The sequence below is a fragment of the Dendrobates tinctorius genome, unplaced genomic scaffold (assembly GCF_039654945.1).
Source record: "Dendrobates tinctorius isolate UK_male_01 unplaced genomic scaffold, ASM3965494v1 ptg000063l, whole genome shotgun sequence".
Taxonomy (NCBI): Eukaryota; Metazoa; Chordata; class Amphibia; order Anura; family Dendrobatidae; genus Dendrobates; species Dendrobates tinctorius.
Window position 1 is genome coordinate 27,593,652 of NW_027361731.1, and position 24,462 is coordinate 27,618,113.

The following is a 24,462-nucleotide window of genomic DNA, read 5'->3' on the forward strand; positions in this document are numbered from 1 at the left end:
GAACAACAGAGGACGGAGGTGTCAGTACAGGGCAGGGCCGCTGGGGGCAGCAGAGGACGGAGGTGTCAGCACAGGGCTGCGCCGCTGGGGGCAGCAGAGGACGGAGGTGTCAGTACAGGGCAGCGCCGCAGGGGACAGCAGAGGACGGAGGTGTCAGTACAGGGCAGGGCCGCTGGGGGCAGCAGAGGACGGAGGTGTCAGTACAGGGCAGGGCCGCTGAGGGCAGCAGAGGACGGAGGTGTCAGCACAGGGCAGGGCCGCTGGGGGCAGCAGAGGACGGAGGTGTCAGCACAGGGCAGGGCCGCTGGGGGCAGCAGAGGACGGAGGTGCCAGCACAGGGCAGCGCCGCTGGGGACAGCAGAGGACGGAGGTGTCAGCACAGGGCAGGGCCGCTGGGGGCAGCAGAGGACGGAGGTGTCATCACAGGGCAGCGCCGCTGGGGGCAGCAGAGGACGGAGGTGTCAGCACAGGGCAGCGCCGCTGGGGGAAGCAGAGGACGGAGGTGTCAGCACAGGGCAGCGCCGCTGGGGGCTGCAGAGGATGGAGGTGTCAGCACAGGGCAGGGCCGCTGGGGGCAGCAGAGGACGGAGGTGTCAGCACAGGGAAGCGCCGCTGGGGGCAGCAGAGGACGGAGGTGTCAGCACAGGGCAGGGCCGCTGGGGGGAGCAGAGGACGGAGGTGTCAGCACAGGGCAGCGCCGCTGGGGGCAGCAGAGGACGGAGGTGTCAGTACAGGGCAGGGCCGCTGGGGGCAGCAGAGGACGGAGGTGTCAGCACAGGGCAGGGCCGCTGGGGGCAGCAGAGGACGGAGGTGTCAGCACAGGGCAGCGCCGCTGGGGGCAGCAGAGGACGGAGGTCTCAGCACAGGGCAGCGCCGCTGGGGGCAGCAGAGGACGGAGGTGTCAGCACAGGGCAGCGCCGCTGGGGGCAGCAGAGGACGGAGGTCTCAGCACAGGGCAGCGCCGCTGGGGGCAGCAGAGGACGGAGGTGTCAGCACAGGGCAGGGCCGCTGGGGGCAGCAGAGGACGGAGGTGTCAGCACAGGGCAGCGCCGCTGGGGGCAGCAGAGGACGGAGGTGTCAGCACAGGGCAGCGCCGCTGGGGGCAGCAGAGGACGGAGGTGTCAGCACAGGGCAGGGCCGCTGGGGGCGGCAGAGGACGGAGGTGTCAGCACAGGGCAGCGCCGCTGGGGGCGGCAGAGGACGGAGGTGTCAGCACAGGGCAGGGCCGCTGGGGGCGGCAGAGGACGGAGGTGTCAGCAAGGGCAGCGCCGCTGGGAGGCAGCAGAGGACGGAGGTGTCAGCACAGGGCAGCGCCGCTGGGGGCAGCAGAGGACGGAGGTGTCAGCACAGGGCAGTGCCGCTGGGGGAAGCAGAGGACGGAGGTGTAAGCACAGGGCAGCGCCGCTGGGGAAGCAGAGGACGGAGGTGTCAGCACAGGGCAGGGCCGCTGGGGGCAGCAGAGGACGGAGGTGTCAGCACAGGGCAGGGCCGCTGGGGGCAGCAGAGGACGGAGGTGTCAGCACAGGGCAGCGCCGCTGGGGGCAGCAGAGGACGGAGGTGTCAGCACAGGGCAGCGCCGCTGGGGGCAGCAGAGGACGGAGGTGTCAGCACAGGGCAGCGCCGCTGGGGGCAGCAGAGGACGGAGGTGTCAGCACAGGGCAGCGCCGCTGGGGGCAGCAGAGGACGGAGGTGTCAGCACAGGGCAGGGCCGCTGGGGGCAACAGAGGACGGAGGTGTCAGTACAGGGCAGCGCCGCTGAGGGCAGCAGAGGACGGAGGTGTCAGCACAGGGCAGGGCCGCTGGGGGCAGCAGAGGACGGAGGTGTCAGCACAGGGCAGCGCCGCTGGGGACGGCAGAGGACGGAGGTGTCAGTACAGGGCAGCGCCGCTGGGGGCGGCAGAGGACGGCGGTGTCAGTACAGGGCAGCGCCGCTGGGGGCAGCAGAGGACGGAGGTGTCAGCACAGGGCAGGGCCGCTGGGGGCAGCAGAGGACGGAGGTGTCAGCACAGGGCAGCGCCGCTGGGGACAGCAGAGGACGGAGGTGTCAGTACAGGGCAGCGCCGCTGGGGGCGGCAGAGGACGGAGGTGTCAGTACAGGGCAGCGCCGCTGGGGGCAGCAGAGGACGGAGGTGTCAGCACAGGGCAGGGCCGCTGGGGGCAGCAGAGGACGGAGGTGTCAGTACAGGGCAGCGCCGCTGGGGGCAGTAGAGGACGGAGGTGTCAGTACAGGGCAGCGCCGCAGGGAACAACAGAGGACGGAGGTGTCAGTACAGGGCAGGGCCGCTGGGGGCAGCAGAGGACGGAGGTGTCAGCACAGGGCTGCGCCGCTGGGGGCAGCAGAGGACGGAGGTGTCAGTACAGGGCAGCGCCGCAGGGGACAGCAGAGGACGGAGGTGTCAGTACAGGGCAGGGCCGCTGGGGGCAGCAGAGGACGGAGGTGTCAGTACAGGGCAGGGCCGCTGGGGGCAGCAGAGGACGGAGGTGTCAGCACAGGGCAGGGCCGCTGGGGGCAGCAGAGGACGGAGGTGTCAGCACAGGGCAGGGCCGCTGGGGGCAGCAGAGGACGGAGGTGCCAGCACAGGGCAGCGCCGCTGGGGACAGCAGAGGACGGAGGTGTCAGCACAGGGCAGGGCCGCTGGGGGCAGCAGAGGACGGAGGTGTCATCACAGGGCAGCGCCGCTGGGGGCAGCAGAGGACGGAGGTGTCAGCACAGGGCAGCGCCGCTGGGGGAAGCAGAGGACGGAGGTGTCAGCACAGGGCAGCGCCGCTGGGGGCTGCAGAGGATGGAGGTGTCAGCACAGGGCAGGGCCGCTGGGGGCAGCAGAGGACGGAGGTGTCAGCACAGGGAAGCGCCGCTGGGGGCAGCAGAGGACGGAGGTGTCAGCACAGGGCAGGGCCGCTGGGGGGAGCAGAGGACGGAGGTGTCAGCACAGGGCAGCGCCGCTGGGGGCAGCAGAGGACGGAGGTGTCAGCACAGGGCAGGGCCGCTGGGGGCAGCAGAGGACGGAGGTGTCGGCACAGGGCAGCGCCGCTGGGGGCAGCAGAGGACGGAGGTGTCAGCACAGGGCTGGGGGCAGCAGAGGACGGAGGTGTCAGCACAGGGCAGCGCCGCTGGGGACAGCAGAGGACGGAGGTGTCAGTACAGGGCAGCGCCGCTGGGGGCGGCAGAGGACGGAGGTGTCAGTACAGGGCAGCGCCGCTGGGGGCGGCAGAGGACGGAGGTGTCAGTACAGGGCAGTGCCGCTGGGGGCAGCAGAGGACGGAGGTGTCAGCACAGGGCAGGGCCGCTGGGGGCGGTAGAGGACGGAGGTGTCAGCACAGGGCAGCGCCGCTGGGGGCGGCAGAGGACGGAGGTGTCAGTACAGGGCAGCGCCACTGGGGGCGGCAGAGGACGGAGGTGTCAGCACAGGGCAGGGCCGCTGGGGGCGGCAGAGGACGGAGGTGTCAGCACAGGGCAGGGCCGCTGGTGGCAGCAGAGGACGGAGGTGTCAGTACTGGGCAGCGCCGCTGGGGGCGGCAGAGGACGAAGGTGTCAGCACAGGGCAGGGCCGCTGGGGGCGGCAGAGGACGGAGGTGTCAGCACAGGGCAGCGCCGCTGGGGGCAGCAGAGGACGGAGGTGTCAGCACAGGGCAGCGCCGCTGGGGACAGCAGAGGACGGAGGTGTCAGTACAGGGCAGCGCCGCTGGGGGCAGCAGAGGACGGAGGTGTCAGTACAGGGCAGGGCCGCTGGGGGCAGCAGAGGACGGAGGTGTCAGCACAGGGCAGCGCCGCTGGGGGCAGCAGAGGACGGAGGTCTCAGCACAGGGCAGCGCCGCTGGGGGCAGCAGAGGACGGAGGTGTCAGCACAGGGCAGGGCCGCTGGGGGCAGCAGAGGACGGAGGTGTCAGCACAGGGCAGCGCCGCTGGGGGCAGCAGAGGACGGAGGTGTCAGCACAGGGCAGCGCCGCTGGGGGCAGCAGAGGACGGAGGTGTCAGCACAGGGCAGGGCCGCTGGGGGCGGCAGAGGACGGAGGTGTCAGCACAGGGCAGCGCCGCTGGGGGCGGCAGAGGACGGAGGTGTCAGCACAGGGCAGGGCCGCTGGGGGCGGCAGAGGACGGAGGTGTCAGCAAGGGCAGCGCCGCTGGGAGGCAGCAGAGGACGGAGGTGTCAGCACAGGGCAGCGCCGCTGGGGGCAGCAGAGGACGGAGGTGTCAGCACAGGGCAGTGCCGCTGGGGGAAGCAGAGGACGGAGGTGTAAGCACAGGGCAGCGCCGCTGGGGAAGCAGAGGACGGAGGTGTCAGCACAGGGCAGGGCCGCTGGGGGCAGCAGAGGACGGAGGTGTCAGCACAGGGCAGGGCCGCTGGGGGCAGCAGAGGACGGAGGTGTCAGCACAGGGCAGCGCCGCTGGGGGCAGCAGAGGACGGAGGTGTCAGCACAGGGCAGCGCCGCTGGGGGCAGCAGAGGACGGAGGTGTCAGCACAGGGCAGCGCCGCTGGGGGCAGCAGAGGACGGAGGTGTCAGCACAGGGCAGCGCCGCTGGGGGCAGCAGAGGACGGAGGTGTCAGCACAGGGCAGGGCCGCTGGGGGCAACAGAGGACGGAGGTGTCAGTACAGGGCAGCGCCGCTGAGGGCAGCAGAGGACGGAGGTGTCAGCACAGGGCAGGGCCGCTGGGGGCAGCAGAGGACGGAGGTGTCAGCACAGGGCAGCGCCGCTGGGGACGGCAGAGGACGGAGGTGTCAGTACAGGGCAGCGCCGCTGGGGGCGGCAGAGGACGGCGGTGTCAGTACAGGGCAGCGCCGCTGGGGGCAGCAGAGGACGGAGGTGTCAGCACAGGGCAGGGCCGCTGGGGGCAGCAGAGGACGGAGGTGTCAGCACAGGGCAGCGCCGCTGGGGACAGCAGAGGACGGAGGTGTCAGTACAGGGCAGCGCCGCTGGGGGCGGCAGAGGACGGAGGTGTCAGTACAGGGCAGCGCCGCTGGGGGCAGCAGAGGACGGAGGTGTCAGCACAGGGCAGGGCCGCTGGGGGCAGCAGAGGACGGAGGTGTCAGTACAGGGCAGCGCCGCTGGGGGCAGTAGAGGACGGAGGTGTCAGTACAGGGCAGCGCCGCTGGGGACAGCAGAGGACGAGAGGGAAGTCTCCGTAGCATCCGTTTCCATGGTGACGGGACGGCAGTTAGCCGGAAGTACGTCATCGCGTCATCCTGTCAGTGGGCGCCGCTCTTGAAAAGCTGCAGTGTGCAGGTGAATGCTGGCGCACAGTGTGGCCGCTCGGCTGTCGCTTGATTGCGCTGTGCCCCCCGGTGCGCCTCACCCGCTGTGTGTCTTTAGGGGGATGATGGCCGCTCAGGAAGAGGCCTGGGAGACGCTGGACGCCGAGTTTGACCATTACTTGGTGGACATGAAGCCGCACGTCCTGAAGCTTCCGCAGAGGCTGGGTAAGGCCACGTTCACACCTGCTGCGTTTAGTGACCGTGGGCACAAGCCCTGAGACGCGTGCTGGTCACATGACATCCGTGTGGAGCCCCCCGGCGGCCTCATACACTGGCTGTGTCCTTGTCCAGTACTGCAGGCCCACCAGCAGGTGGCAGCCTGCTCCCCTATAATCTCTCAGTACGGCCATCCCTATGATCCCTACGCCATCCCATAATCTCTTCTTTCAGATCGCCAGCGGTGCGCCTTATGGATCAAAAAGCTGTGCGACCCGTCAGGAGCAGGAAGCGGCATTACTGGGAGGAAGAACCGGAACCTGTACGCCAAGCTCCTCCTCCACATGCTGAAACGGGGGGTTCTGGAAGGACCCTTCGCCCACAAACCAGAGGATGGCACACTGAAGACTCTGCCCACATACATGGTACGGAGCATGTGCTGTGTGCGTGGGGGGTGTATACGGGATATGTACAGCAGCCGTGTGTGGGATATATACAACAGCCCTGTACTGTGCGCGCGGGGTACACACAGCAGCCGTGCGCGCGGGGTACACACAGCAGCCGTGCGCGCGGGGTACACACAGCAGCCGTGCGCGCGGGGTACACACAGCAGCCGTGCGCGCGGGGTACACACAGCAGCCGTGCGCGCGGGGTACACACAGCAGCCGTGCGCGCGGGGTACACACTGTGCCGTGCGTACGGGATATATACAGCAGCCGTATGTACGGGTAGCGGCCATGTGTACGGGATATATGCGACAGCCCTGTGCTGTGTTAGGGCTGGCGGAACGCACCAAATAAAATAATAGTAAGATGTGTTCGCAGCCCGGGGTCTGCCGTGCAGGGGTGGTACACTGCTGCTTAGTTATGGCGGAAGAATAAAGCGGTGTACAAAGGGTCACATGCGGGTTAACGTCACCCAGTGTGAACAGAAGCGAACTCCGTTAACTCACAGAGCTGAACATAAATGCCAGAGCCTGTTAAGCTCCCAGAGCCCAGCCATGGAGGGCACAGAAAGTGGTCACAGGACTCTGCCCCAAGGACACGGGGTCAGTCCCTCTAGATCTTCTGAGCGCGCGGCATCGCACCTGCTGACGCCGCTATAGACGCTGACTACGGAGTGTAGAGCACGTGCACCGTGGCGTGCCGAGCCACTGGTGGAGACTGATGCCTGTCTCAGTCTCTGACCTACCTACACCTAAGCCTGGGCGCTTAACAGGCTAGGCTGCACAACACATGCGTACCAAGGGTAGGGGTTTCTTAATGAGTCATTCACCAGAGACATTTATATGCGCATACATCACTCACTCCTCATAGTCTGGTAATGCAGTCTATACTAGCGCATGGCCGCTCGGCCATGCGAACCTTTTAAAGCCGCGTCCTTCTGGGACCTTCCTGACCTTTTCTTATGGTCCAATCTGAGCTGGAGAAGGACCTGAGCATGTGACCTTCGATCTCCAATGAGAGATCATCCCACGGGCATGCTCAGTGGACCGAAAGGAGGACTTAGTCCCTGGAGTAGCTTGCTGCTGACAACCATGCGTTGCTACAGCTGGACCAGAGGTGGCAGCAGCAACCAAACCCACAGTTCTGGTCTGAACAGAGCGCCGGGATCGACGAGTCTGCTGAGCAGCCTCCGATGTGGCCGGAGAGGAATGGGAGACCGCTGAATGCCTAACACTGTGGATACGGGTAGCAGCCTTGTACTGTGGATACGGGCAGCAGCCGTGTACTGTGGATACGGTGTAGGGATTTCACTCGCTCAGGTGCAGCAGGAGACAATCAGGCACGTTCCATGTAAAGTTCATAGGGCTTATTGCTTCATAAACCAAAGCAGGAGATCACCAAAAAGAAAGCCTTCAGCTCAAGAGAAAAAAAACCATAAATGTCCATTCCTTCAGGCTCAGTCCTGGAGCCTCAGCACACACAGGAGGCTTGTCCCTCCCCACATACAGCCCTGTGTTTCAGGAGTAGTCTAGCTTATAAAGTTCCAGCCACACCCACGAACCAAGCAGCTGACGGGTCATGTGATTGTGACCTCACTACAGGTCCTTGCAAAACATCAGAAATAGAATGATATTAGGGCTTACATTACAGAGCGCTCCCATCAACTATACAACCCTTAGCCACGCCACAATGGGTAACAGCCGTGTACTGTGTATCAGGTTTTCTCTTTTTCTCCTGCAGTCTATATACTTTGATGAGCCACACTCTCTACACTTTCACGGCGTTGGTTCTGGAGCGTTGCCAGACTGGGTGCAGGGCGAACTGGAAGCCAAAGCTGAGGAAGGATCAAGGGAGGAGTCTACATCTGTGACCTCACCAGACAGGTGTGTGCCCCGGCCGGGGGGCCTGGTGTGTGACGTGGCCGCAACTTTGTTTATAATCATGGTGGAGGGGCATGGCACAGCTGCAGGGTAAAGCATGGTGGAGGGGCATGGCACAGCTGCAGGGTAAAGCACGGTGGAGGGTGATGTGCCGCCCCCCCCCTCCCCCCTCTCTTGTGGTTACCCCAGTTGTTTTTAAATTTTGCTTCCTTTCAGTGACTGAAAATGTTCCAAGTGTAGACAGTCTCCTATAGGCTTCATGATGGGAGTAGTGATGATGCATTGTGGTCTCCCGGGATGATGGGAGTAGTGACGTTACAGGTCTCGGAAAATGGCTCAATTTTTGGAATTTTTTTTTCACCACTTAGATAAAGAACCTAGGCATGTTTGTTGTCTATGAACTCATAAAACCAATGGTGTCGTACAAAAGTACAACTCGTCCCGCAAAAAAACAAGCCCTTACGTGGTCATATTGACAGAAATAATCAAGTTATGGCTCTGGGAAGAAGGGGAGCGGGAAACGAAAACTCAGAACCAAAAAACCTTCGGGGGTTAAACTAAACAACCATGAATAAGGCTCATCAGAGCTGAAACGTGTGGGTTGTATCCACTGTGACCAGAGCCGCACTTACCGTGTATTTATGGATGGGATTTATTTCTTCAATGAAATTGGCTGTTTTACTTTCCGGTTTCCACACTGGATTTTTCCTCTTCATACTGGGGTGGTGATCCCTTTTCCATCTTCTCTGGACCGACAGATCTGCTGCTCGTTGCATATTCGGGGCTGCCATGAGTATGTGGATTGCTGGTGCTAATGGTTCCTCCCCTCACCTTGCTGCACCGATATGTGGGGTGGGTTCATCGTCGATCGTGTTTTTGCCTCTGATGTCTCCTTCTTTTCCAGGCTCCAGTACTCTTACAGCCGGGCACTGGCCATGAGATCCCTGAGCCCCCCACACCGCACCGAGGAGGACTCCCAGGATGCCGCCCGCTTCGTAAGACCCTTCACGTTCTGACTATGGGGGTGACACTGCCTGGTACATGATAGCTGGCTATATGCTCTGGGACTACTCCTGGCATGATTGTATGGGGCCTCTAAGTAGATGTGCTCCATCAGTGTGGAGGTTGCATTAGATTGTCAGCTCTGCGTACCAGTATTAGTCAGCAGGGGGCACTACTACTTCCATCTGGGGCTATATGTAACTGGAGGGGGGAAATGGCGCTCAGCGTCGCTGCTGATTGTTTCTCTGCTCCTTGTTTTTCTGTTCTAGGGAGGTCGCATTAAGAAGAGGCTGCCGGCCAGTCATGATGACAGCGACCTGGAGACCGTCCTGACCAGCTGGAATCTTGGGGTAATAGCTTCACATTGGCGGCTCATCTCCAGAGCTGCACTCGCTAGTCTGTTACATCATGTCTTACCCTCCAGTGCTGTGCTCACTATTCTGCAGTTACATCATGTCTTATTTGCCAGTCACCTCCAGAGCTGCAGTCAGTACACTGCTGTTAGATTAGGTCTTATCCTGCAGAGCTGAGGACTGGAGGATAAGACACGATGTAACAGCAGAATTATGACTGCAGCTCTGGAGGTGACTGGAGACATAATGTGGCACAAGACCGGGCTTCTTTGCTCTGTGTTGGTCCCTCGGGGCTGGAGACTGTTTACATTGTCGGTTTCCTATCTGTACACCTGCTTGCTGATTGTCTCCTTACATTTGCCGGTGGTGGTCTCTATGACCTTCGGGCCGATGCCCCTCCCTTTATCACAGATCAGTGTTGTGAATTCGCTTTCTGGCCTACCTCTGGTTACTACTGAAGGTTGTCAGATTGACAGAGGGGTTGCGAGTTCTTTCTGGGCTCCCTCTGGTGGTTACTGGAGGTAATGGAGCTGATCTGATTAACAGAGGCCTGCCACCTGATAATGAGGAAGATGATTGGAGATCTGGGGTTTCAGACTGGGATTTAAGACAGCCGACTCCCTCTATCCCTGCTGGTGATTTTCTTCCTGCCTCCTGAGGTCTTAGCTGAGCATGCAGGGACTGAGCTGGAAACTAAGTGTTCATTTGCTATTCTGTTCACATTTGATCTGGTTTTGTCTATCTCAGTTTTGTGTGGTCAGCCAGTCCTGGCTGGGGCTGTGCTGAATCACCATCCATATGTTACTGCTTGTGCCAGTTTGTTTTTGTCCCTTATTAGATTGGCCTCTTCTTGCTCTGCTTTCAGAATATACCAGAGTGCTGATATAGTAGGGGGCGAAGTCGAGTGACTTCAGTATTTTTTGCATCAGACGTGTTGGACTTTTTTTGCGTGATTGCAGACAGTGTCTTTCCTGTCCTGTCCTGTCTAGTTAGTGTGGGCCCCATCGTTTGCTCAGTCTATTTTCCTACCTGCGTTTGTGTTTTCATGTTGTCTCGCCGACAATACATGTTGGGGGCTGTCTATTCCTTTGGGATCTGCTCTGGGGCAGTTTAGACTTCCCCTTTTCTTGCTTTAGGCTTATTTAGCTCTCCGGCTGTGCCGAGGCATCTAGGATCATCGTAGGTACGCTCCACGGCTACTGCTGGTTGTGTGGACAGGATCAGGGGTCTGCAATCCGCTTAGTTACCAACCTCACTGGTTTTCTGTGGCTTAGCTTGGGCTTGCTCTCCTCCTCTGTAAGCCAATCATAACATCACAGTGGCTGTCAGTGCATCATCTTTCCCCATCTCCAGTAATGATCTACAGCGCCCCATACAGCCTCCATGTAACACAGCAGCCGGGTATTTGGGGGATTGCGCAATAAGCAATTGTGTCCGGTGTCTCATCAAGAGCAGCGGTCAGTGGAGACAGAGAAGCTGCTCAGTGCAGTCTCCCAATCATTGGTGGAGAGCGGTGCAGGGTCTGCAGCACAGTCTTGTCCTGATCATATCGTCATCTCTGAGTATGCGACGAAAGTAACATCCCGTGTCTTATCCCTAGATAGAAAACCCAAGGTACCTGCGGGAGAAGGCCCCACCGCTCACCCCAGTACGTGCACGATCCTCCCTGTACCTGGGGAGCGATGATGTCACCTCTGTATAATATAACTGATATCTGGAGAGCGGTGATGTCACCGCTGTATAATATAACTGATTATCTCTGCGCAGATCTCTCCGGACTCTCGACTCGGTAGAAGTGCTGATTTCGGGGTTGAACATTCCCTCTCCCGGTTACATAAGAAGGAGGTATATAGTAAATTCCGTCTTGTGTTGTTTGCTTGGTCTGTGCTCTGTGTGTCCCCTCCCGTAAAGACAATAACATTGAATTATATTTGTCAGCCATGTATGTATAGTAGGTCTGGAAGCCTAGACTATTGTCCTGCGTTTGAATGGTGACTCTTGGTTTGATGCCTGTGGTTTGTATGGCTGCTGTTTACCTCTTGTATCCGCTCCTACCGGTTGTCTGCTGTCTTTTGGAGGACTGTGATGCATGGTTACTAAACAATCGATGTTTGCTAATATGTTGATTATCCATGGTAGAAGTCCATGTAGCTTGTTGAGCTGCAAAACAGTGAATGAAAAACTGCAGGTGGATTGTATACTCACAGTGAGAGTTAAGTCCAAAAAAGAGAAACAGATTTGGCACCGCTGCACCACCGTGGTCTCTGAAACAAATCTAAAGAGACCCTTCACACACTATACGGACGCCACATACCCCAAGGAGCGGGTGCTCAATCCTGAAGAAATATAACAAGATCCAATAGCACAATGAAAGATAAAAGGATGGCACTCACCGTTACCAAAAGTAGAAGTCTTTATATCATGGATAAAATGCATGGGCTCGGGAGCAATGCAGGAGCGCGAAACGGCCGTCGTCCACACTCCCTGCATTGCTCCCGAGCCCATGCATTTTATCCATGATATAAAGACTTCTACTTTTGGTAACGGTGAGTGCCATCCTTTTATCTTTCATTGTGCTACAGTGAGAGTTAATCTCATCCTGACATGTGGATGTTGGCCTGAACCACAGATGTGTTTATAGAAATGGATCTCTATCCATCTGCAAGGAGACTCTACAGAAACACAGCCAAGGCACCATGGCTCCATCAAGGGGAACACAGATTGACATTGTACAGAGGGCCATGGTCCTTAAGCTGACATCATTTGAAAGAATAAAGTACAGATCTGCTCCATTGACCATCGTTATACCCATGGAGACACTTGGTACAAGCCAGATTGGGACCCCACGGTCACATGGACCCATGGAGGCATTCAAAGAAACCATTTTGCGACCCTCCGGTCTCCTGGCCACTTGCCTCAATGGACTGATCTCGGTCAGTGACGGACATTGGGGGTTTTCCTTCTGATTTTTAGGTCTAGTAGCTATGAGGATGTGTGTAATCACCGGCCTGAACTCGTGCGGGATTAGATCCAGGTCCATGGCCAGAAGCGCCGGCTCTCTCCCGATCTGATCTGCCGCTAATCTGAGACTCTAGATGGGAGACTGCGTCCCAGCGCTGCCTTACTCTATGGCTCCTCCAGCAGACATGGAACATATCTGCGCTGGCGTCTCCGCACCTCCAGCGCACATCTGGGGAGCTGCGGCAGATCTTACACAATCTGTATGGTGTGAGTACCCCCTGTACAGCAGCGTTCTGGCGTTCTCCAGGTGATAGGGGCACTTAGTGTGTCCCCATCATTGAGAAGGACGGCCGCCATTGCCCCGGGGTGATCCCGCACTGCAGATCAGTCTCCCATTGATGGAGATACGAGTCCAGAGAGGGGAACGTCTCCTCCAGCACATGGTTGTAGCTCACGGCCAGCGCTCTCATCTGCCGGGATGGGGCGAGGAGCATCGGCTGTAGTTTGGGGAGTTGTGAGAATATTATATCTTTATTCCCTGTAGAAAATGTCTCATTTGTAAATATTTCTAATGATCTCTATGTGGACGCTGGTATTTCTCCCTGATCGTAGAGAAGGATAACCACATTGGGGACACGTATGAGGAAGCAATCAGTAGGACTCCCAGGGATTTCTGGTTATGAACCTGGAGGTCCGGGATACACCGCTCCAACGTCTCTATGGGGGCATTACAGAGCGCCAATAGTCTGCAGCTATCTGATCAGAATGCTCCACACTCCCAGCGCCACTTCCACCGTTGGTGGCAGACACAATTTCCTGTCATCGCCAGGAGTAGGCCCGGTAGTGAAATGTGAGTAAGAAAACGCAAAATTTAGGGATTTTGTGAGATCTCTCAATTTCTGTACAGAGTCTGTCATCCTTATCATTCCACATCAACCTCAGTTGTTCAAATATGGCTGCCCTATAATATCTCACCACTGAGGGGCAGCCCAGTCCTCCCTCCGTTATTGGGATGTATAATATCTCACCACTGAGGGGCAGCCCAGTCCTCCCTCTGTTATTGGGATGTATAATATGGCTGCTCTATAGTATCTCACCACTGAGGGGCAGCCCAGTCCTTCCTCTGTTATTGGGATGTATAATATGGCTGCTCTGTAATATCTCACCACTGAGGGGCAGCCCAGCCCTCCCTCTGTTATTGGGATGTATAATATCTCACCACTGAGGGGCAGCCCAGTCCTCCCTCTGTTATTGGGATGTATAATATCTCACCACTGAGGGGCAGCCCAGTCCTCCCTCTGTTATTGGGATGTATAATATCTCACCACTGAGGGGCAGCCCAGCCCTCCCTCTGTTATTGGGATGTATAATATCTCACCACTGAGGGGCAGCCCAGTCCTCCCTCTGTTATTGGGATGTATAATATGGCTGCTCTGTAATATCTCACAACTGAGGGGCAGCCCAGTCCTCCGTCTGTTATTGGGATGTATAATATGGCTGCTCTGTAATATCTCACCACTGAGGGGCAGCCCAGTCCTCCGTCTGTTATTGGGATGTATAATATGGCTGCTCTGTAATATCTCACCACTGAGGGGCAGCCCAGTCCTCCCTCTGTTATTGGGATGTATAATATGGCTGCTCTGTAATATCTCACCACTGAGGGGCAGCCCAGTCCTTCCTCTGTTATTGGGATGTATAATATCTCACCACTGAGGGGCAGCCCAGTCCTCCGTCTGTTATTGGGATGTATAATATCTCACCACTGAGGGGCAGCCCAGTCCTCCCTCTGTTATTGGGATGTATAATATCTCACCACTGAGGGGCAGCCCAGTCCTCCGTCTGTTATTGGGATGTATAATATGACTGCTCTGTAATATCTCACCACTGAGGGGCAGCCCAGTCCTCCGTCTGTTATTGGGATGTATAATATGGCTGCTCTATAATATCTCACCACTGAGGGGCAGCCCAGTCCTCCCTCTGTTATTGGGATGTATAATATGGCTGCTCTGTAATATCTCACCACTGAGGGGCAGCCCAGTCCTCCGTCTGTTATTGGGATGTATAATATCTCACCACTGAGGGGCAGCCCAGTCCTCCCTCTGTTATTGGGATGTATAATATCTCACCACTGAGGGGCAGCCCAGTCCTCCCTCTGTTATTGGGATGTATAATATGACTGTTCTGTAATATCTCACCACTGAGGGGCAGCCCAGTCCTCCGTCTGTTATTGGGATGTATAATATGGCTGCTCTATAATATCTCACCACTGAGGGGCAGCCCAGTCCTCCCTCTGTTATTGGGATGTATAATATGGCTGCTCTGTAATATCTCACCACTGAGGGGCAGCCCAGTCCTCCGTCTGTTATTGGGATGTATAATATGGCTGCTCTGTAATATCTCACCACTGAGGGGCAGCCCAGTCCTCCCTCTGTTATTGGTATGTATAATATGGCTGCTCTATAATATCTCACCACTGAGGGGCAGCCCAGTCCTCCGTCTGTTATTGGGATGTATAATATGGCTGCTCTATAATATCTCACCACTGAGGGGCAGCCCAGTCCTCCCTCTGTTATTGGTATGTATAATATGGCTGCTCTATAATATCTCACCACTGAGGGGCAGCCCAGCCCTCCCTCTGTTATTGGGATGTATAATATCTCACCACTGAGGGGCAGCCCAGTCCTCCGTCTGTTATTGGGATGTATAATATCTCACCACTGAGGGGCAGCCCAGTCCTCCCTCTGTTATTGGGATGTATAATATGGCTGCTCTGTAATATCTCACCACTGAGGGGCAGCCCAGTCCTCCCTTTGTTATTGGGATGTATAATATGGCTGCTCTATAATATCTCACCACTGAGGGGCAGCCCAGTCCTCCCTCCGTTATTGGGATGTATAATAATATGACTGCCCTATAATATCTCACCACTGAGGGGCAGCCCAGTCCTCCCTCAGTTATTGGGATGTATAATAATATGACTGCCCTATAATATCTCGCCACATTAAATTAATAAATGTCTCTGACATCATTCCTGAAATGAGAACTGAGGCTGACGTTAGAGTATAGAGCGGCGATCGCTCCACTGGTTTGGGGAGGGGTATAATTGTTGCCTGAATAATTTTTTTTCAGAATTTTCCCAATTTCCATAAAGTTTTGGAAAATTGACGTCATGTGAGGATTGGTCCTCTTTCCATAGAAGGGATCTTCTGATCGGACTGTTCAGTCCTTTTACATTAATGCTGGAAATGTGAAGAACCATGTACAGCACCCAACCTCTGTCCTATGCTGCAGTGGGAGCATAAATCACCCTGACACAGACCACACACCCCGCTTCGTACACTCTGCCACCACTCACTAAACATGGGCAATGAGTCCCAGAAGTGCTACTGTCTGCCAATCACCAGGATCACACACTCTAAGGCTATGGATTCTGGTACAGCATACAAGGTTCAAACTTTGAAGTTTTAAGCTTTAATAGAAAAGGTACAGTGCTTGCAATAAAAGGATATAAAAAAAATGGAATTAACAAGTGACAAACAAATATGCAAAACGGTTATAAAAAAAATAAAGGGAGAAACACAGAAATATTTAAACTTTGCAATCTGGTATTCTGTTCACTGAGGGAGGGAGGAATATGAAATGGATCACATCAGCTCGGCTGTCCCTCAACTGTGAACATCTTTCTGTTTAAGTCCTAATTTATAGTTTTAACCTGGAGATCAGCTTTCTAGACCAGCCTCTTATGTTAATATTCCTGGTTTGTGACTGGACCATGGCTACATTACCAATGAATACGTTATTTTTTTTTTTTTTTCTTTAAACACTTTGTGTAACCTTTCTTTCTCATAGTAAATATACAGTGTCAGGCTGCAATTTGTTATCTACCTTCGAAGGTATGAAATGTCTCCAATTTTGTGTACTCTCAGGAAGGCCCCCTGGGGCCGGAGACCAGGAAAACTGTCTCTTCTCAACTTAACATATGTTGTGACCTTTGTGAAGAGCTGCAGCCTGGAAACATTTGCTATGATCCTTGTGAAACCTGCAGCCTACGGACATGTTAGTTAATTGCCGGCCATACATATACATATTTTCACTACAGGGGGCATTGAGGGAAACAAAAATTCTCCTCTCGTGTCTCTGCAAACCATGGTCAAGAGCTTGTCTTCTGCTTTCTTGTTCATGCCCACGCTCTCATCAGGGTGGGCAGCGTCTTCTTCTTTAGTCCTCGTCCACCGTCACCAGCAACCGCTTCTTCTGCAGCAGAGTCATGGCCTCGTGGGGGGGGGAGGGGGGAGTCAGGACCTGTGACCCCATTCTAGGTGACTATCACGGTTAGGCCCCACTTGTACGCGATCCCGTTGTCCCGTAGGATGTTGGTGGCGGTGGAGAATTCCCGCCTTCTGTTCAGGATGATGACGGTGAGGTCGGTGAACACCAGGATGCTCTTGAACCTCTCCGGGTGCTCTGGTTCACCCGCTGCTGCTTTACTGATGGCTTTTTTGAAGTGGTGAAATCAGGCAATTGCATCCCTGGACGCTGAGGCGGGGGCACTTTTGGGTTTGGGGATCCTGTGCGCTCTGTCTATTATGAGGTCTCGCAGTTTCGCCTTGGCGACTAGTGCGGTAAAGAAATCTATTAGGAAACAACTTCAATGCGTCCGCAGCGACACTGTCTGGTATCCCCCTGAAGCACAGATTGTTGCGTCTGGAGCGGTCCGCCAGCTTCAGATATGGGCGGTGATCTCCTCATCTGCCTCATTGTGAGCGTCCACTAAGTGGTTGTGGGCTGTGGTGAATTCCTCCACCTACTCCTCAATATGGGCTGTTCTGTCCTCTATGTGCCCAATGTCTTTCTGTATTGCGTGTTTAGTGTGGCCTCTGTGATGGAGTGGAGCTGTGTGGCAGGTGCATATACTTGTGGTTTCTTGCCTGACTATTTTCCTGGACTCCTGCATGGTGATCTGTTCATCTCCCTCTGTGCCTGCTCCATACCGCTGATGCTCCTCTCCAATCACGTCTGCCTCGGCATCGGGATCTTACACCATCCCCCCCCCCCCCCCCCCCCCCCAGCACGCTCCACACTGCTTGTGGTCACATAGTGAGTGCTGTGGCGGCCATCTTGGATTTTCCCAGGCGCCGATACAAAGACCGCGATACTGCCCAGCGCTGCTCCAGGTGAAGCTCCCCATAGCCAACCAGAATGTGGCTGCGGTGTGCGTTCTGAGCTGGTTTCCCTGCGGTTTTCTGCTGCTGTGAGCCGTTGTTAGTCCGCGGAAGCACGGAGCTAGAGCTGCCTGCGACCGCTCAGCTCTTCATGCGGACACCCATCCCTGCCGTTGCTTGTTGAGGCTATATGTCCACTCTGGCTTTCTTCCCAGGGCTGAGTTGGTGGGGTTGGACATGGTGGCGTCCTTAACCTGCTGGGTCTGGCTGTAGCCCTGGTTGTGGAGCCCTGGATGGTGTCTGAGAACACCAGTCCCCTGCAGCTCCCTGGGATCCGTCAGGCTGAGTATTGTTCCACTGCTCCCACCAAGTGTGGAGACACGAGGGGTCAGTGGGTGCTCTAGTCCACTAGCTGAAACCGCGTGGACCAGGGCTCATTCCACTGAGCGCCCGCTCCCCTGGGCAGATTAGCACTGGATGAGGGTATTTGCTTGGCACAGTTCTATAGGTTAGTGTCGGTCTATGGTACAATAACGTATTGCCACACTGTTACCCTCACCCTATGTTGTCTGAGTAGTGTTCTACCCATGCGGAGAGAGCGCAGCCATTCAGCGGTATGAGCCCTGGTCCATGCGGTCATTATAAAGACCGCCAGGCCAATGGACGAGAGCACCAACTTTCCCCGTGTCTCCACATTCCCAATGTTGTGCGTCGGTGACCCCATATATTTTATGTCTGCTTGTTGGTGTTCAGGACATCTACTGGGGGCGTATCCGGATGAGGAGCTGAGCGGGAACAGGAAACGCTAGCTCTGTGCTCCTGCGGCCCGCAGCAGCGGGGGAAACCCTCGCTTTCACTTACCACTGCCTCAGGCAGGGTCCGGGCACTGATGGGACACGGTAAGAGGAGCCGGGGAGCAGCCCCAGGCAGGGTACTGGTTTTTGTGCCGGTGCCCGGGAAAAATCTAGATGGCCACCGCAGCACTCACCATGTGGCCAGTGGCGGTGTGGAGTACTCTGGGGGGGTCTGATCTCCTGACACAGGGTCAGACCTCCCCCGAGAGTGGCATGAATGCAGCAGAGCAGGCACAGGAGAGATCGGGCAGTTCTTCACCCAGGAGCCCAAAAGGGAGAGCAACAAACCGCAAGTATATGCACCTGACACGGGGCACCCCATCACTGAGGCCACACTAAAGTCCCTGCTAGGAGATCGGAAGCCGCCATACACAGTGACATTACCGCAGCCTTCACTGCACTACAGAAAGACATTGGGTGCATAGGGGACAGAACAGCCCTACTGAGGAGAAGCTGGAGGAGTCGCCACAGCCCACAACCACTTTGTGGACGCTCACAATGTGGCAGATGAGGAGATCACTGCCCTAAAACTGAAGCTGGAGGACCACTCCAGGTGCAGCAACCTGCGCTTCAGGGGTATACCAGACAGCGTTGCTGCGGACGCGTTGAAGGAGTTCCTAAAAGATTTCTTTACTGCACTAGTCCCCAAAGCGAAACAACGAGACCTCCTAATAGACAGAGCGCACAGGATCCCCAAACCAAAATGTGCCCTCGCCTCTGCGCCCAGGGATGTAATTGCCAGGCTTCATTTTTACCACTTCAAAGAAGCCATCAGTAAAGCAGCAGCGGGCGGACCGGAGCGCCCGGAGAGGTTCAAGAGCATCCTGGTGTTCACCGAGCTCTCCGCCGTCACCCTCAACAGAAGGCGGGAATTCTCCACCGCCACCAACATCCTACGGGACAACGGGATCGCGTACAAGTGGGGCCTAACCGTGATCGTCACCAAGAATGGGGTCACACAGGTCCTGACTCTTCCCCCCCCCCCCCCCCCCCCCAAGAGGCCATGACTCTGCTGCAGAAGTGGTCGCTGGCGACAGTGGACGAGGATACCAGCTCCCCACTAAAGAAGAAGAAGCCGCCCACCCTGATGAGAGAGAGAGTGGACATGAACAAGAGAAGAGAATACAAGACTATTTTTCACCATGGCCTGCGGAGGCACGAGAGGAGATTTTTGTTTTGTTTTGTTTCTCTTCCCCCCCCCCCCACTATATGCTGGATAGTGGAGCATATCCAGGAGGTCCACTTAGATCCGAACTCTATTTTTGAAACAGTTAGGTTTTTTTTTTTCTTCACCAAATTAAAATTTGTTTGTTTTTTTTTTTGTTCCCCCATTTTTTCCTAATTGGTGGTGACACACAGCTTTTATCTGTAATCTGTACATGGTTCTTCACATTTCCAGCATTAATGTGAAAGGACTGAACAGTCAGTTTAGAAGATCCCTTCTATGGAAAGAGGCCCAATCCCTGACAGCAGAAGTGTTGTGTTCAGGAAACCCACCTAAATAGCGCTGACGCCCCCAGACTGCAGAATAGGAACTTCCCAGATGTCTTTCACTCCCATGCAGTTGATAAAAAAAGAGGAGTAATAATTGTGATAAAGAACACCGTCGCCTTCCAGCTCATCATCAGCGTAGTGGGTGACGAGGGCAGATACGTCATCCTAGTCTGCACCATAAATAACAAGACCTACACAATTGTCTCCATTTACGCCCCTAACTCCAAGCAGATCTAATTTCTGAAGGACACCCTGGCGGTAATAGCAAAGGTTAAAAAGGCGCCTTGTTAGTCTGCGGGGACTTTATCACCCCTTGTCCCAACATTGATAAATCGGTACCCCCTCAAAAGAGAGAAAACACCCGATCACTCTCTCAGACCCTCCTGACGGAAGAACTCTATGATGTCTGGCGGGTACTACATGCCTCCGAGCGGGATTACACCTTCTACTCACACTCCCATAGAGGTGACTCCAGGACTGATCTAATGGTCACAGATCAGTGGTTATTACAGGACATCCAATCGCCACGATAGGGAACATCACCTGGTCGGATCGCCCCCATCTCCTGCCGAATTACAGAGGGATACCATCACCCAACATATTCCCCATGTAGGGTAAATATCTAATCACATCCCATAAAATTAGGCCCCAATGACAGGAAGCATTATCAGAATATTTCACAATAACACACCTGATGTGTCCGTATCTACAGTATGGTGTGCCCACAAGGCCGACATCCGGGGTAAACTGCTCCAGATGGCGCCCCAAAACAAAAACGAGCGACTACGCCAAATAGAGGAAATTAATCAGAATATAACCGCACTAGAAGAGACGCAGAACCACAACTCTCCAAACATTACAGAAACTAAGGTGTGAGCTCTACCAACTAGTCCAACACACATACGAGCACAATCTACGGAAAAGCCAAATATTACTGGCAGGGGAAAAAAGCTGGCAACGTATCCAAACAAAGATTGTCCCACGTACAGGGAGACCAAACAAATATAATATACAAGTATAACCCCTGGCAATTGCCAATACCGTCTCACATTACTACTCATCCCTCTATAATCTACAGGAAAATACCACACTACCACCCCCCATCTAATAAGTCAGTTCTTAGAGAGCGTAAAGCTTCCTAAAATACCGGAAGACACATTACACATGTTGAATCAACCAATATGCCAAACAGAAATACAGCAAACGGAGGAATGAAAGCATCAAGTCCCCCAGCCCCGATAGTCTAACAAGCGAACACTTCAAAATATTCCCAGATCTACTGATCCCTCACATGACGTCAATTTTCCAAAACTTTATGCAAGGGGGGATAATTCCAGAAGAGATGATTCAGGCAACAATTCTACCCATCCCCAAACCAGGAAAAACCCCTAATCGGACCGTCAATTTTAGGCCAATTTCATTGTTGAGCACAGAACTTAAGATTTACACCAAAATCCAAGCTAATAGGATCTTGGAAATAATCCCGGCCTTAGTGCATAAAGACCAAGTGGGGGTTCAAGTCTAGACAGACACTAGATGGCACGAGGAGGATGATCGATAGCATCCATGTGGCTGGAGGGAGACAGACCCCCTCTAGGCTCCTCTCTGTACATGCCGAAAAGGCGGTCGATTGGGTGCATTGGGAGTCTTTGTTCGACGTGCTGTCCAGATTTGGGTTTGCCGGTAATATAATCCTAGCGATCGCCTCTCTATACTCCGAGCTATCGCCTCTCTATACTCCGAGCGATCGCCCCTCTATACTCCGAGCGATCGCCCCTCTATACTCCGAGCGATCGCCCCTCTATACTCCGAGCGATCGCCCCGCTATACTCCGAGCGATCGCCCCGCTATACTCCGAGCGATCGCCCCGCTATACTCCGAGCGATCACCCCTCTATACTCCTAGCGATCGCCTCTCTATACTCCGAGCTATCGCCTCTCTATACTCCGAGCGATCGCCTCTCTATACTCCGAGCGATCGCCCCTCTATACTCCGAGCGATCGCCCCGCTATACTCCGAGCGATCGCCCCGCTATACTCCGAGCGATCGCCCCGCTATACTCCGAGCGATCGCCCCTCTATACTCCGAGCGATCGCCCCTCTATACTCCGAGCGATCGCCTCTCTATTAGCAGCTATATTATACATCTCAATAACAGAGGGAGGGCTGGGCTGCCCCTCAGTGGTGAGATATTATAGAGCAGCCATATTATACACCCCAATAACAGAGGGAGGACTGGGCTGCCCCTCAGTGGTGAGATATTATACATCCCAATAACAGAGGGAGGACTGGGCTGCCCCTCAGTAGTGAGATATTATAGAGCAGCCATATTATACATCCCAATAACATAGGGAGGACTGGGCTGCCCCTCAGTGGTGAGATATTATACATCCCAATAACAGGGAGGACTGGGCTGCCCCTCAGTGGTGAGATATTATACATCCCAATAACAGAGGAAGGACTGGGCTGCCACTCAGTGGTGAGATATTATACATCCCAATAACAGAGGGAGGACTGGGCTGCCCCTCAGTAGTGAGATATTATAGAGCAGCCATATTATACATCCCAATAACAGAGGGAGGACTGGGCTGCCCCTCAGTGGTGAGATATTATACATCCCAATAACAGGGAGGACTGGGCTGCCCCTCAGTGGTGAGATATTATACATCCCAATAACAGGAGGACTGGGCTGCCCCTCAGTGGTGAGATATTATAGAACAGCCATATTATACACCCCAATAACAGAGGGAGGACTGGGCTGCCCCTCAGTGGTGAGATATTATACATCCCAATAACAGAGGGAGGACTGGGCTGCCCCTCAGTGGTGAGATATTATAGAACAGCCATATTATACACCCCAATAACAGAGGGAGGACTGGGCTGCCCCTCAGTGGTGAGATATTATACATCCCAATAACAGAGGGAGGACTGGGCTGCCCCTCAGTAGTGAGATATTATAGAGCAGCCATATTATACATCCCAATAACATAGGGAGGACTGGGCTGCCCCTCAGTGGTGAGATATTATACATCCCAATAACAGGGAGGACTGGGCTGCCCCTCAGTGGTGAGATATTATACATCCCAATAACAGAGGAAGGACTGGGCTGCCCCTCAGTGGTGAGATATTATACATCCCAATAACAGAGGAAGGACTGGGCTGCCACTCAGTGGTGAGATATTATACATCCCAATAACAGAGGGAGGACTGGGCTGCCCCTCAGTAGTGAGATATTATAGAGCAGCCATATTATACATCCCAATAACAGAGGGAGGACTGGGCTGCCCCTCAGTGGTGAGATATTATACATCCCAATAACAGGGAGGACTGGGCTGCCCCTCAGTGGTGAGATATTATACATCCCAATAACAGGAGGACTGGGCTGCCCCTCAGTGGTGAGATATTATAGAACAGCCATATTATACACCCCAATAACAGAGGGAGGACTGGGCTGCCCCTCAGTGGTGAGATATTATACATCCCAATAACAGAGGGAGGACTGGGCTGCCCCTCAGTGGTGAGATATTATAGAACAGCCATATTATACACCCCAATAACAGAGGGAGGACTGGGCTGCCCCTCAGTGGTGAGATATTATAGAGCAGCCATATTATACATCCCAATAACATAGGGAGGACTGGGCTGCCCCTCAGTGGTGAGATATTATACATCCCAATAACAGGGAGGACTGGGCTGCCCCTCAGTGGTGAGATATTATAGAGCAGCCATATTATTCATCCCAATAACAGAGGGAGGACTGGGCTGCCCCTCAGTGGTGAGATATAATAGAGCAGCCATATTCTACACCCCAATAACAGAGGGAGGACTGGGCTGCCCCTCAGTGGTGAGATATTATAGAACAGCCATATTATACATCCCAATAACAGAGGGAGGACTGGGCTGCCTCTCAGTGGTGAGATATTATAGAGCAGCCATATTATACATCCCAGTAACAGAGGGAGGACTGGGCGGCCCCTCAGTGGTGAGATATTATACATTCCAATAAAAGAGGGAGGAGTTGGCTGCCCCTCAGTGGTGAGATATTATAGAGCAGCCATATTATACACCATAATAACTGAGGGAGGACTGGGCTGCCCCTCACTGGTGAGATATTATAGGGCAGCCATATTATACATACCAATAACAGAGGGAGGACTGGGCTGCCCCTCAGTGGTGAGATATTATAGAGCAGCCATATTATACATCCCAATAACGGAGGGAGGACTGGGCTGCCCCTCAGTGGTGAGATATTATAGGGCAGCCATATTATACATACCAATAACAGAGGGAGGACTGGGCTGCCCCTCGGTGGTGAGATATTATACATACCAATAACAGAGGGAGGACTGGGCTGCCCCTCAGTGGTGAGATATTATAGAGCAGCCATATTATACATCCCAATAACAGAGGGAGGACTGGGCTGCCCCTCAGTGGTGAGATATTATACATCCCAATAACAGAGGGAGGACTGGGCTGCCCCTCAGTGGTGAGATATTATACATCCCAATAACGGAGGGAGGACTGGGTGGCCCCTCAGTGGTGAGATATTATACATCCCAATAACGGAGGGAGGACTGGGCTGCCCCTCAGTGGTGAGATATTATAGGGCAGCCATATTATACACCCCAATAACAGAGGGAGGACTGGGCTGCCCCTCAGTGGTGAGATATTATAGGGCAGCCATATTATACATACCAATAACAGAGGGAGGACTGGGCTGCCCCTCAGTGGTGAGATATTATAGGGCAGCCATATTTGAACTACTGAGGTTTATGTGGAATGATAAGGATGACAGACACTGTACAGAAATTGAGAAACATTCACATAAAGTCCTCAAACGTTGCATCTTTTCTTATTCACATTTCACTACCGGACCTACTCCTGGCGATGACAGGAAATTGT

General features: G+C 54.8%; 1 protein-coding gene across 5 annotated transcripts in view; it reads left to right on the forward strand.

Moving 5' to 3' along the window:
- The first annotated feature begins 5,121 nt into the window (after nucleotides 1-5,121).
- CEP112 (centrosomal protein 112) overlaps nucleotides 5,122-24,462 on the forward strand; it is a 71,213-nt gene continuing 51,872 nt past the window's right edge. For 3 of the 5 annotated variants that reach the window (XR_012233011.1, XM_073579740.1, XM_073579741.1), the window contains exons 1-7: nucleotides 5,231-5,418; nucleotides 5,644-5,834; nucleotides 7,596-7,738; nucleotides 8,640-8,730; nucleotides 9,007-9,087; nucleotides 10,691-10,738; nucleotides 10,858-10,935. Coding sequence is in view for 2 of the 5 variants with exons in the window: in XM_073579740.1 (XP_073435841.1) it covers nucleotides 5,316-5,418; nucleotides 5,644-5,834; nucleotides 7,596-7,738; nucleotides 8,640-8,730; nucleotides 9,007-9,087; nucleotides 10,691-10,738; nucleotides 10,858-10,935 (735 nt within the window). In the remaining 3 variants the exon portion in view is untranslated. The other 2 variants (XR_012233012.1, XR_012233013.1) reach the window with 2 other exon arrangements.